The sequence below is a fragment of the Lithobates pipiens genome, unplaced genomic scaffold (assembly GCF_037356315.1).
Source record: "Lithobates pipiens isolate NorthernLeopardFrog02 unplaced genomic scaffold, aLitPip1_a1.2 Scaffold_23, whole genome shotgun sequence".
Taxonomy (NCBI): Eukaryota; Metazoa; Chordata; class Amphibia; order Anura; family Ranidae; genus Lithobates; species Lithobates pipiens.
The window spans coordinates 40,039,697-40,054,357 of NW_027507785.1; the positions used below are offsets into that span (position 1 = coordinate 40,039,697).

Genomic DNA, 14,661 nt, shown 5'->3' on the forward strand with positions numbered 1-14,661 from the left:
ATGTCTCAAGCGTATCTCGCGTGGCCAAAACATCAGCCACTTGGGCACCACATGCTTGACCAGACATATGTTGACCTGCCATGCAGCTTGTTGGCAAGTGTACCTCAAAGACCCACACCAAAGAACAAAGCGGACCTCTCCTTGCTCCTCAACAGCTGGCATCTCCAACCCCACTAGACCTTCAGTCCTCTCTGAAACCTGCCCTGAGAGGAATGAAGGTGTAGAATTAGGTGTGTCACAGCCAAGTGCTTCCGGGCACTCTGCTAGCAGTACACCCACGTCCGATTATAGCAGGCAAATGTCCCTGCCCCAGCTGCTGGACCGGCGAAAGAAGCTCACTCCCAGCCATCCACATGCCCAGCGGTTGAATGCTAGCTTGGCTAAATTGCTAGCACTTCAACTGCTGCCTTTTCAGTTGGTAGACTCGGCCCCCTTCCGTGAGTTTGTACAATGTGCGGTTCCTCAGTGGCAGGTCACCAAACGCCACTTTTTCTCATGGAAGGCGATTCCGGCTCTCTACCGGCATGTGGAAGGCAATGTCCTTGCCTCGCTGGACAGGGCGGTCAGCGGCAAGGTGCATATTACGGCTGACTCATGGTCCAGCAGGCATGGACAGGGACGTTACCTGTCTTTCACGGCCCATTGGGTCACTCTTCTGGCAGCTGGGAAGGATGCAGGACAAGGTGCAGTAGTGTTGGAGGTTGTTCCGCCACCACGCCTGCAAAATGCTACTATTGGTTGTGACACACCTCTCTCCTCCACCCCCTCCTCTTCTTTTTCCTCCATGGCCTCTTCCAGTGCTCTGTCCTCAGAACCAGCGGTGCTCCGTAGGCGTTCCAGGGGCTACGCAAGTACGCAGGCAAAACGATGCCATGCCGTGTTTCCGCTGGTTTGTTTGGGGGACAGGAGCCACACTGGGGCGGATGTTTTGTCAGCTCTGCAGGGGCAGGCCGAGAGGTGGTTGACGCCATGCCAGCTTAAGCCAGGAATGGTGGTTTGCGACAATGGCACCAACCTCCTCTCCGCCCTCCGACAGGGACAACTGACCCATGTGCCCTGTGTAGCTCACGTCCTTAACCTGGTGGTGCAGCGATTCTTGGGCAGGTACCCCGGCTTACAGGATGTCCTGAAGCAGGCCAGGAAAGTCTGTGTGCATTTCCGCCGATCATTTAATGCCTGTGCTCGGCTGGCTGAGCTCCAAAAGGAGTTGAACCTGCCCAAGAACCGCCTTATATGTGACATGCCCACCAGGTGGAACTCAACATTGGCCATGCTGCAGCGGCTGCACACGCAGCAGAGGGCCATCAATGAGTACCTGTGCGACTACGGCACCAGGACAGGGTCAGGGGAGCTCGGTTTTTTCTCACCACGCCAGTGGGGCATGATCAGGGATGCATGCACTGTCCTGTCACCGTTTGAGGAGGCCACAAGGATGGTGAGCAGTGACAGTGCATGCATCAGTGACACTGTACCTCTTGTCCACCTCTTGGAGCATACGCTGCGTGGAATAATGGACAGGGCACTTGAGGCAGAACAGAGGCAGGAAGAGGAGGACTTCCTTGCCTCTCAAGGCCCCCTTTATCCAGACAGTGTTCCTGCTGTGCCACCCATCACACAGAAAGAGGATGAGGAGGAGGAAGAGGAGGAGGAGGATGATTGTGTCAGCATGGAGGTGGAGGCTGGCACTCAGCAGCAGCAGTCTTGTAGGGATGATTTACAGTCCCAAGAAACACGTGGACTTGTACGTGGCTGGGAGGAGGTAGCTGCGGATCATGTTGTCCTTAGTGACCCAGAGGACTCCGGACCGAATGCCTCAGCTAACCTACGCTGCATGGCATCCCTGATCCTGCAAAGCCTGCGGAAGGATCCTCGTATTCTTCGGATCAAGGAGAGGGACCATTACTGGCTGGCCACTCTCCTTGATCCATGGTACAAGGGTAAGGTTGCCGACCTTATCTTGCCATCGCAGAGGGAGCAGAGGATGAGACATCTCCGGGAGGCCTTGCAGAAAGGTCTGTGCAACGCGATCCCAGAGACTGGGAGGTTACAAACTCCTGGTCCTGGACAACGTGTTGCTGAGGCATCGGTCAGAAGGAGCGGTGGAGAAGGTGGCCGTCTGACTGATGCTTTCAGACAATTTTTTAGTCCGCAGGCCCAAGGTATGATCGGTTCCAGCAACCATCGCCAGCGTCTGATTTACATGGTGCAGGAATACCTAGGGGCAAGGTCAGACTTGGACACCTTTCCCACCGAAAATCCTCTGGCTTACTGGGTCTTGAGGATGGATCACTGGCCAGAGCTTGCACAGTATGCAATTGAGCTACTGGCCTGTCCTGCATCCAGCGTTCTTTCGGAACGCACCCTCAGTGCTGCTGGTGGCTTTGTTACCGATCACAGGGTGCGCCTGTCCACCGAATCAGTTGATCGACTGACCTTCATCAAGATGAATCAGTCTTGGATCACCCACAGCTACCAAGCACCTGAAGCTGATGTAACCGAATAATTTTTTTTGAAATATTACATCCCTTCAAGACTGCCTATGCTGATGCTGAGTGACTGTCCTGTTATGTTGATTGTCTATCCTCTTCCTCCTCCGCTGATATGTTGGAAGAACATTTCTGGTTCTGGGTGATGCCATCAGCCCAATTTTTCTGCCCCTGTTTAACAGGGGCGTTTAATTACAATTTTTGATGCAATGCTTTGCAGCAGGGCTAATTCTTGCAATAAAACTAGAGTATATGGGAGAGGTTGCAGTGTGGTGGCACCAGCACCAGTACCTAAGGCCCAATTTTTCTGCCCCTGTTTAATAGGGACTATTAATTACAATTCTTGATATAATATTTCACAGGAGGGCCCGTTCCTGTGCCCAGCCAGAGTAACTGTGAGGACGGCACCAGCACCACAACCACCAAAGGTCAATTTTTCTACCACTGTTCAACAATGGCATGTAATTACAATTCTTGATATAATCGTTCACAGCAGGGCGCTCCAGCGCCCACCAAGAGTCACTTTGAGGGCTTACAATGTTGTGGCAAAACCAACACCTTGTTCCGCCATTTCTGCAGAGCATATAGGGCAGGCCCCTACTTTCAAACATCCAACTTACAAACATCTCCTACTTGCAAACGGAAGAAGACAACAGCAAGTGAGATGAAAATAGATGTACGACAAAACAAATTATACAGGGGTGATAACCCTTCCCTATGTTTTCCAAAAAGCTTAAAAATAGTTTTTTTGACTGGAGCTACACTTTAAAAATGTACCAGTTGAAAATTACAAACAGATTCAACTTAACACAACAAACCTACACAGTCCCTGTCTTGTTTGCACCGCCTGTATACTGCTGTTCTGAGTATATAGGGCCTGGGGGCCACACGCATTTCCTTTTTTTAATATGGGTACTGGGTTCCCCTTAATATGCATACAAGACCCAAAGGGGCTGGTAATGGGCAGGGAGGGCTACCCATGCCATTTTTCTCAATGATTTTCAACCATATTGCAGGAACCAGATATAACATTAAAACCACAAGCAGTTTTCAATGATGTTATTTCCGTTTAATGTCATTTTGTGCAGGGACTGTTCTAAACACGGGAAACACGTGGCACTTCACAGGCATACTACAGACACCCCCCAGGCACCATATTTAAAGGAATATTTCACTTTTTTTTTCTTCATTTTAATCGTCATTAAAATCAGTGCTCCCGCCAAAACGGCCATTTTTAAAAACATTTTAGGCATTGACCCATGTCCCCTGGGGCAGGAGCCAGGTCCCCAAACCCTTTTTAGGACAGTATCTTGCATATTAGCCGTTAAAATTAGCACTTTTAATTTCGAACGTTCGAGTCCCATAGACTTCAATGGGGTTCTAAAGTTTGTACGAATTTGGGGTCCGTTCGAAAGTTCTGGTGCTAACCGAACCGGGGGGGGTGTTCAGCTCATCCCTAATCTAGAGTCCACGTTTTGCTTTTGGGATAAAATAGAGAAAGATTAAAACCCATGTCAAGTATTATTGTGTGGATAAGGGGGGGGGGGGGGGCGATGGTATCTGGTCTCTCAGGCAGCACAGTGGTGTAGTGGGTAGTACTCTCATCTAACAGTAAAAAGGGTCGCTGGTTCGAATCCCAATCTTGACACTACCTGACTGGAGTTTGCATGTTCTCCCTGTGCCTGCATGGGTTTCCTCTGGGTCCTCCGGTTTTCTCCCACACTCCAAAGACATGCTGGTAGGTTAATTGGCTTCTGTCCAAAATTGGCCCTAGAGGGTAGGGACCAATGTGAGTGTGCAATGTATGAGACACAATGCATAGGGATAGGGACAATTTTAGACACGCGCCCACACTCACTCAGGTTGAACTGTATGGACTGGTGTCCTTATTCAACCTTACTAACTATGTATCTATATAACTATGTAAGTTTTTATTGCTATCTATGTGTCTACTAGATTAATTCCCCCTCTCTATTTGTCCCGGTGATGACTATTGACAGAAAACAATGGGAAATCCAATATTTTACAATTGTCAACAGAACAGAAATAGAAAATAAATCTTACGTCAGGGACACCTGTTTGACACTGTCTGAGGGGGGGTATTCCCTTACTTTATAGAGATCACCTCCTTCTAAAAGGTATTTTTACGCTGTAGCATTAACGTTATTCTTCACTAGAAGCACCTAAATGCAATAATTTAGAAATATAGTTAAGGTATATTTATATACAGTATAGATGTACTCTCACTGTATAAGCATAAGGCAAAAGCAAGGGCAAAATGTCACCTAAGAACCTAAAAAAAAAAAAACTGACAAAAACCTCTACATGAAAATCTTTACACTTATTCTCTTTTCTTAGCAAGCTCTGGGTAGTACTCAGAGATATTTATATGCAATGTTCGAAGCAGAATTAGTCTGAAATCAATCTTGTCTTCTCTTACCAGAAATGAGTTCAGAGCCTGGACAGATGCGAAGCCAGCGAAAGGAATGAAGGCCAAGGTCCAGTACAAGCCTCCAGAAGCGAGGGTGGCCCTGGAAACCAGTTACAATTCCCAGTTCAAGGGGGAATGCAACCTGCACGTAACCAGTAACAACAAGCTGATGGAACGTAGGAGAATACGAAGTCTATACAGTGAGCCCAGCAAGGAACCAACAAAGGTGAGATGTTTCTTACAGCTAGTGTCTTTACACGTTTTATAGCCATCTCTTTACTGGTAGCTGTTCACCGTAGGGAAAAGAAAGGTGGTGGTACCAAGAGATGGGGGCTGTGTTGGAACAAGAAGGGAGTTTGCTTTCAGTTATCATGGTAGTCTGCTTCTCCTGAAGGTTTCTGATGGCAACATGTGAATGGTTGGAAGAGAAAGGACTTTGCATAAATAAGTTGGAACGTAGACTTGTTTTTAGAGTCCAAGGCATAAGAGGCTGAAACAATTCTGTTCCATGGTGCCAATGCTGCAAGTTTGTAAGCCTGCTATTAGATGCAAAATATTGAACCCAACCATCCAAGGTTGGAGTCCCTCAATGTTTATCCAATCTTTACATAACACAAGCTTCTACAGTTCGTGTTTTCATGTGAGTTGTCTTGCACCATTAAATAGGGTCGCACCCAAGAGAAATTCCATATTTGAATATTATAGATACAATTTAAGTAAAAGGATGACATTAAATGGATATGAGAGTGACTTTTCTTCCTCTTAACTTGTTGTATAATTTACTGACAGTTTAGTTCTTATACTTTTCCATGGCTTTTTTCTGAGAGAATAGGTGCAGGAACTTCCCCCTTCTGAGTTATTTCTTGTCTCTGCCCCCTGTCCACTTCCGAGCACCATCCCTTGGCTCTATCCCCTACCCAACTCCCAGTACCATCCCTTTTAGAGAAAACACAAATAAGTATTATTTTGTGTTGATAAGTAATTTGTATGGAATTTGTTAATAACAACAAGAAAAGCAGTAAAGTAGATCTCCAGCAGCCAGCAACAATAGACCCTTCCCAGCAACAACAGATTCCCCCAGCAACAATAGATTCCCCCAGCAACAATAGATCCCAGCAGCAACAACAGATTTCCCAGCAGCCAGCCCAGCATCAATAGACTCTTCAGCAGCCAGCAACAATAGACAACAGTAGATCCCTTCCAGCAACAATTGAACCCCCAGCAACATACGCTCAACCAGCCACAATAGATTCCTCACCAGCAACACAACCTGCCCAGCAACAATAGACTGTTATGGGAAAAATAGATGCCCTCCAGCAACAATAGATTCCCCAGCAGCCAGGAATAATAGACCCCTCCTAACAGTAAATCTCTTCCAGCAACAATTGACCCTCCAGCAACTTAAACCCTCTCCCACCAGCAATAGTAGCAACAATAATAGACCTTCCCAGCAATAATAGACCACCAGTCAAAAATTGATTTTCTTCAGGAACAATAGATCCCTCATCAGCCAGTATCAATGGACCCTTCAGCACATCCCAGCACCTCTTGCCATTACATACATTCCGTGCTGGAGGTGCCGGAACTGCGTTCCCCCCACATTCCCACTGTGAAAAAGTCCTGCACTTTTTTATTAAAAATATTTGCCAGGACTTGACGTCTACTCTAGAAGTATCTCATCTGTGTAGGAAAAGTGCATACGTGGCAATGGAAAAATTATAAGGAAGATAAAAAACATAGGAAAACTCTTGTATTTTTTTAGCTATTAATCCAACAGGTATTTGGGAAGTGAAGCCCCACCTTCTGAACCCTATAATTCTGTTCCTCAACTGTACATTTATACAAACCTTTCTCTGTCCCCCTTTAACATATAAACCCTACTAGTGATGGACGAACTTCCGACAGGACGTTTCGCGAACGCGGACCGCGAACGCGGCCGATAGTTCACGAACCGGAACGTTCGCGGCGGGCCCCATTGACTTCAATGGGAGGCGAACTTCGCAAACCTATAGGTCAAATTTGCAGCCACAAAATAATTATTAGCTGTGCAAACATAGTCCCACCACATGGCCAATGACATAACACATGTATGAGGTGAATCTGGGATCGACAACTACAAGCATTCTTTTTTTATATGGGAAATTGTTGTGACAATTCAGGACTGTGGAGCGCATGAAGGCAATGGAGGAGACGGAAGGTCAGGGACCAGGGTAGGCAAAGAAGAGGGTGCAGGAGATGATCACCAGCAGCGTGACATACAGCAATGACACCTGCACCGTGATAGAGTCATCTGACAACAGCACCATGATAGAGAGCACTGACATCAGCAGCGTGACATAAAGCACTAACACCAGCACCGTGATATACAGCACTGACAGCAGCACCGTGATAGAGAGCACTGACATCAGCAGCGTGATATACAGCACTGACACCTGCACCGTAAGCAGCCCCAGGAGGAAGTCAGCATAGCACAGGGATGGTGGGAGCCCCTCATAATGAGCATAGCACAGGGATGGTGGGAGCCCCTCATAATGAGCATAGCACAGGGATGGTGGGAGCCCCTCATAATATGCACAGCAGAGGTACAGCCCCAGGAGGAAGTCAGCACAGCACAGGGATGGTGGGGGCCCCTCATAATAAGCAGCCCCAGGAGGATGTCAGCATAGCACAGGGATGGTGGGAGCCCCTCATAATAAGCAGCCCCAGGAGGAAGTCAGCACAGCACAGGGATGGTGGGAGCCCCTCATAATAAGCAGCCCCAGGAGGAAGTCAGCACAGCACAGGGATGGTGGGAGCCCCTCATAATAAGCATATCACAGGGATGGTGGGAGCCCCTCATAATATGCACAGCAGAGGTACAGCCCCAGGAGGAAGTCAGCACAGCACAGGGATGGTGGGAGCCCCTCAGAATAAGCAGCCCCAGGAGGAAGTCAGCACAGCACAGGGATGGTGGGAGCCCCTCATAATAAGCAGCCCCAGTAGAAATATGACACCGCTCAACCTCTTCAAAGAGGAGGGTACGGGCATATAGTACGGTGTGCTTTTTTTGGACAAGGAAGTGAGCCAAATGAAGAAAGAAGGTCTGTGTGCTCGATTTAAAAAATTGTTTATAGACATATACATGTGTGTGACTGATTAGCAGACTGTACGTCAGTCCCTATACTGATGAAGGACTGCTGCAGTATAGGGCAGCGGTCAGCAGTAGTGCACCTCAACCCTATGTATTGTGGACCTATACCAGTCCTTACAGAATAGCAGACTGTACCTCACTCAACCCTATGTACTGTAGCACCCTAGACCAAGTTACCAGTCCTTATAAGGACTTTTGTGGACCAAGTAGGTTGTGTGTGACTGATTAGCAGACTGTACGTCATTCCCTATACCGATGAAGGACTGCTGCAGTATAGGGCAGCGGTCAGCAGTAGTGCACCTCAACCCTATTTATTGTGGACCGATACCAGTCCTTATAGAATAGCAGACTGTACCTCACTCAACCCTATGTACTGTAGCACCCTAGACCAAGTTACCAGTCCTTATAAGGACTTTTGTGGACCAAGTAGGTTGTGTGTGAGTGATTAGCAGACTGTACGTCAGTCCCTATACCAATGAAGGACTGCTGCAGTATAGGGCAGCGGTCAGCAGTAGTGCACCTCAACCCTATGTATTGTGGACCAATACCAGTCCTTATAGAATAGCAGACTGTACCTCACTCAACCCTATGTACTGTAGCACCCTAGACCAAGTTACCAGTCCTTATAAGGACTTTTGTGGACCAAGTAGGTTGTGTGTGAGTGATTAGCAGACTGTACGTCAGTCCCTATACCTATGAAGGACTGCTGCAGTATAGGGCAGCGGTCAGCAGTAGTGCACCTCAACCCTATGTGTTGTGGACCGATACCAGTCCTTATAGAATAGCAGACTGTACCTCACTCAACCCTATGTACTGTAGCACCCTAGACAGACCAAGTTACCAGTCCTGTTAAAGAGCTTTGTGGAACAAGTGAGTTGTGACTGATTAGCAGACTGCAGCAGAAGGGCAGCGGTCAAGTATAATATTCTTTCTATATTTGGAAGAAAGAATATTATACATGTACAAGCCTATTACCATACCACTGATACCAGTCCTGAAAAGAACCTTTGTGGAACTAATAGTAACAGCTACTGTTTAAACTGACCCTCACTGCCTGACACACTGCTTCCTGCCTGTCCCTATATAAACTGGCAAAACAGAGGCTGCTGGAACAATAACTGGTTACTGGAATAGCACTTTTGTGGACCTGATAGTAACAGCTAATGATGATGACTAATCTGGCTGTCCCTACAGCAGCACACAGCGCCCTGTCCCTTTCTCTAAACTGACAAGACACTCAGGCTGCTGCAACAATCAGTAACACAGCAAACCTATATACACCTAACACCTATACCAGTCCTGAAAAGAACTTTTGTGTACCAAATAGCTAGCGATTTATCTCTCCCTACTCCACACAGCAACCTCTCCCTATAGTGACAGAAGAAAGAATGTAAAATGGCCGCCGGATCGGGTGTATTTATAAGTTAGGGGGAATGTCCAAGTGTCCATGTGCTGTAATGTCTCAATTGGCTGTCCTGTACCCCATGATGGATGTGTCATCAGGTCAAAGTTCTTTTACACAGTAAAAACACGGAAGTCCGCTGGGCGAACGGCGCCAATAGTCCGCTGAACGGGCGGACCGCGAACAGCCGAAATTCGGCCGCCAGGCGAACTGTTCGGCCATCACTAAGCCCTACCTCCTACACGTACCTCAGAAGCTGCAACCTAAGCTGGGCAGTGCCCTCCTGGGTCAATGCACAGCCAGTTGTCCCTAGCCCCTAATGTAAAAGCCATTAACCTTGTAAGAAGATGGTTTTTCCCTTAGGGCTTAAAGTGTAAGTTCACCTTTACATTAAATCTGTAAGGTGAACTTACGCTGGACCCCCCCGGCCCCACTGTACCGGAGTCTGGCGATCCGCCTCTGTCAGACCCCGGGTCACCACTTTACCAGTCCAGGGATTTAAAATCCCAATAGCTTAATCTCCTATCTGTACCTCTCAGTGTATACGGATAGGAAGCATTCTAATTGATCAGCACCATCACATGCATTGCCCTGACCAATCAGAATCCAATTAGCCCATGCTGTCAGCGATGGAGGAGAGGAGAGAAAACAAGGCGGATTTCAAATTACCGGACTGGTAAAGTGACACCCCAGTGTCTGACAGCGGGAGATCGCAGGACTCCGGCACAATGGGACCGGAAGTGATGGGGTCCAGTGTAAGTTCACCTTACAGATTTGGACAGCTGAGACTAATATTGAGATCATCTTACCATGTAAAATGTGGACCTAGGAAAGGTTTTACCCCACCCAAAGCTTTACAAAGTCTCCAGGCTCCAGGACACAGAACAGAACTTATTACGGCTCTGAGAAAACAAACAGTTTTTCTCTGCATCATTCATAAAACCTAAAGCCCCTCATCTGTATAAGAGAAACCTAGGTGACACTTATGCCGCGTACACACAATCAGACTATCCGGCAGACTTAGACCAGGGGACAATCTGCTGGATTTTCCAGTGGAGGTCCGCTGGACTTTCCGAATGAGCGGACTTGCTCACACACGACTGGACTTTTTCGGTCTTTTGGCGGAGGTCTGCCGAACTTTTCAAATGAACGGACTTGCCCACACACGGAGTAAAGTCCGTTCATTTTGAACGTGACTTCAGGTAGACGGGACTAGCGAAGGAAGTCAATGGCGCCGCCTCCATCGGTGAGATTGACACCTTGCTAGCCCCGTCACCTGGTATGGATTTAAAGGGGAACCCCTACACCAGAAAAACAGTGTGGGGGTCCCCCAAAGTCCATAACAGACCCTTATCCGAGCACACGGCTGGTCAGGAAAGGGGGTGGGGACGAGCGAGCGCCCCCCCCTCCTGAGCCGTACCAGGCCGCGTGCCCTCAACATGGGGGGTGGGTGCTTTGGGGAAGGGGGGGCCCTGCGGCCCCCCCACCCCAAAGCACCTTGTCCCCATGTTGATGAGGACAAGGGCCTCTTCCCGACAACCCTGCCCGTTGGTTGTCAGGGTTTGCGGGCGGGGGGCTTATCGGAATCTGGGAGCCCCCTATAATAAGGGGGCCCCCAGATTCCGCCCCCCCACCATATGTGAATGAGTATGGGGTACGATGTACCCCTACCCATTCACATGAGGGAAAATGTGTAAATAAAAAACACACAACACATGTTTTTAAAGTAGCTTATTAGACAGCTCCGGGGGTCTTCTTTCGACTTCGGGGGTCTTCTCGTCGGGTTCCTCCGCTATCTTCTGCTCTTTTGCCACTCTTTTGCTAGCGGAGGAGCCCGGCTTTCTCCTTCGTCGCCACCGTCCGGGGGTCTTCTTCCGACTTCGGGGGTCTTCTTCCGACTTCGGGGGTCTTGTCCCGCTCTTCGGTTCTTCTTCCGGGCCTCCGCTATCTTCTTCCAGCTGTTTTACTAGCGTTGGCCCGGTCTTCTCGTTCGTCGCCGTCTTCTTCTTCTTCTCTTCTTCTGATGTTGACATGATGCTCTCTCCTGCTGTAATGCCAGGGACGAGTTGCACGGCGACTTATATAGGCATAAGGGGCAGGGTCACCGGGTTATGTCACATGGCGACCCCGCCCCTTATGATGTCACAGTCCCGGGGGATGCTGTGACATTGACTTCCTTCGCTAGTCCCGTCTACCTGGAGTCACGTTCATAATGAACGGACTTTACTCCGTGTGTGGGTAAGTCCGTTCATTTGAAAAGTCCGGTGGACTAGCACACAGATGGGCAGATTGTCTGGCAGACTCTGGTCCGCCGGATAGTCCGATCATATGTATGTGGTAATACACATCATTCAACCTGTGCTTCATTAAACAATATATTACCAAAAGTATTGGGACACCTGCCTTTACACGCACATGAACTTTAAAGGCATCCCAGTATTAGTCCATAGTTCAATATTGAGTTGGCCCATCCCTTCAAGCTTTACAGGTTCAACTCTTTTTGGAAGGCTGTCCACAACGTTTAGGAGTGTGTATATGGGAATGTTTGACCATTCTTCCAGAAGTGGATTTGTGAAGTCAGGCACTGATGTTGGACAAGAAGATCTGTCTCGCAGTCTCTGCTCTAATTCATCCCAAAGGTGTTCTATCGGGTTGAGGTCAGAGTTTTGTGCAAGCCAGTCAAATTCCTCCACCCCAAACTTATTCACCCATGTTTTTATGGACCTTGCTTTGTGCACTGGTGCGCGTTCATGTTGGAACAGGAAGGGGCCATCCCCAAACTGTTCCCACAAAGTTGTCAGCATAAAATTGTCCAAAATGTCTTGGTAAGCTGACACCTTAAAAGTTACCTTCGCTGGAACTAAGGGGCCTAGCCCAACTTCTGAAAAACAACAACACACCATAATCCCCCCTCCACCAAATGATTTGGAGCAATGCACAAAGCAAGGTCCATAAAGACATGGATGAGCCAGTTTGGGGTGGAGAAATTTCACTGGCCTGCACAGAGTCCTGACCTCAACCCGATAGAACACCTTTGGGATGAATTAGAGCTGAGACTGTGAGCCAGGCCTTCTCAGTGCCTGACCTCACAAATGCACTTCTGGAAGAATGGTCAAACATTCCCATAGACACACTCTTAAACCTTGTGGACAGCCTTCTCAGAAGAGTTGAAGCTGTTATAGCTGCAAAGGGTGGGCCAACTCAATACTGAACCCTACAGACTAAGACTGGGATGCCATTAAAGTTCCTCCTCCATGTTGCTACAGCTACACCATATAGCTTCATCCAAACAGGCAATCTTTATTATTTTTGGATATACCCTTTAGGCTAGGTTTCCACTATTGTGACCTGAAAGTTGTGCGATTTGTCCACGATTTTTTTGCTGCGATTTTAATGCAACTTCAAACAATGCCTGTGTATTCTTGAGCTCTATTGATCTCAAGTCGCATCAAAGTGGGACCAAAGTAGTGCAGGGACTACTTTGAAGTCACTGCAACTGGAAGTCACACAGATATGAACGGTGCTCATTGGAAATCATGGGGTACGACTTATTTTACGACTTTGCAGTCCCTAGTCATATGACAAGACGCACTAGTGGGAACCGAGCCTTACAGGTGATCTGTGTTTTGCATATGCAAGGCAAGCAACAAGTTAATCTTAAAGCTGAACTCCAGGGGCAATCTTTAACCACTTCTGGACCGCTGCACGACGATGCACGTTCTTACTTTGAAGGGCAATATCATTGTTTTGGCAGCAGCTAGCTGCCATAACCCCGGTATCCTCTTCTTCAGCCGGCACTCCGGTTTCCGATAATACTGGTCTCTGCTGCGGGGCCCCGCCCCTCCCGCCACCGTCTGCCGCTTACTGGAGCCGTCAGCAGTGGCAGAGGCGATCGGACATTTCCCCTTACTTGACATGGAGATGAGTGAGGGGAAGATGGCCCCATCTGTCTCCATAACAATGCAGGGTGCAAGCGACATCAAAACGTCACTTCTGCCCATAGCTCTTAAAAGGCCATTTCCTGGGTTCTTTTTATGAGTGGAAGCCAGCAAGATGGGCTCCTGAATACGTGACCACAGCCAATCACAGTGACCATGTGATCTGGAAGTCCAAGTTAGGACCCACTTAGGCACTTTTCACACCGAGGCGGTTTTCAGGTGCTACAGCGCTAAAAATAGCGCCTGTGTAGCGCCTGAAAAAAACGGCCCCTTTCACTCCAGCATGAAAGCCGGAGGGCTTTCACACTGGAGCAGTGCGCTAGCAGGACGGTGAAAAAATTCCTACTAGCTGCATCTTTGGAGCGGTGAAGGAGCAGTGCATTCTCCGCTCCTACCCATTGAAATCAATGGGGCAGCGCGGCTATACCGCCGGCAAAGCGGGCAGTTTTAAGCCTTTTTCGGTCGCTAGCGGGGGTTAAAACCGCCCCGCTAGCGGCCACATACCGCCGCTAAAACTACGGTAAAGCGCCGCTATTTTTAGCCGACGCCCGCACCGCCCCAGTGTGAAAGGGGCCTTAAAGAGCCGTCTGGAAGTGGCAGGAAGGGGTTAAGACCTCTAGCTTATGCATAGCTCCCAACTGTCCCTGATTTTGAGCATTGTCCCTCTTTCCTCCTCATTTGTCCCTCATTTTGATCTGATCCATATAGTTGTGTATAAAATGAACTTTTTATCTTTCGTGTTTCCCAGTGCTAAACCTTTTATCCAATTTCTAAATTGCTGCATTTCTAAATTTTAAAAGCCAATATAAAGGAATAGTAGTGGTAAAAAAAAAAGCTCTTGTAGATTAAAATCAACTTTTTCTTGGTTAATTCTCCTTTAAGGGGGCGTGGCAGGGGGTGTGTCCTATGCCTACATACGTTTGCCAGTAGGTGTCCCTCATTCCTATCTCAAAATGTTTGGAGGTATGCTTATGTTTAGCCTGTAATCCCTAAGGTGCAGCATTATTGCTGCTGTGATACAATTAGAAGCCTTTATTTAAAGAGGAAGTAAACCCTAATGAGTTTACTTCCTCTTTGTCTCCCTGCAAAAGGTAAAGCATAATGGACTACTATGCATCGCATAGTAGCCCATTATGTATCATTTGCCTGACACAGGAGCCAGCGATGTCACCGCTGTCCCCTGTAGTCTGGAGCATCCATCTTCTTCTGGGTATCGCTGTTCCGGCCAATCACAGCGCTGGAGCAGCGATGAGGTCACTCCCATGCATGCGCAC

General features: G+C 48.1%; 1 protein-coding gene across 4 annotated transcripts in view; it reads left to right on the plus strand.

The window, feature by feature from the left end:
- The window catches only part of MAP6 (microtubule associated protein 6), a 174,610-nt gene that overhangs the window by 66,631 nt on the left and 93,318 nt on the right, over nucleotides 1-14,661 (plus strand). For all 4 annotated transcript variants that reach the window (XM_077451445.1, XM_077451444.1, XM_077451442.1 and 1 more), the window contains exon 2: nucleotides 4,930-5,143. In XM_077451445.1, the coding sequence (XP_077307571.1) occupies nucleotides 4,930-5,143 (214 nt within the window). The remainder of the gene's footprint in view (nucleotides 1-4,929; nucleotides 5,144-14,661) is intronic.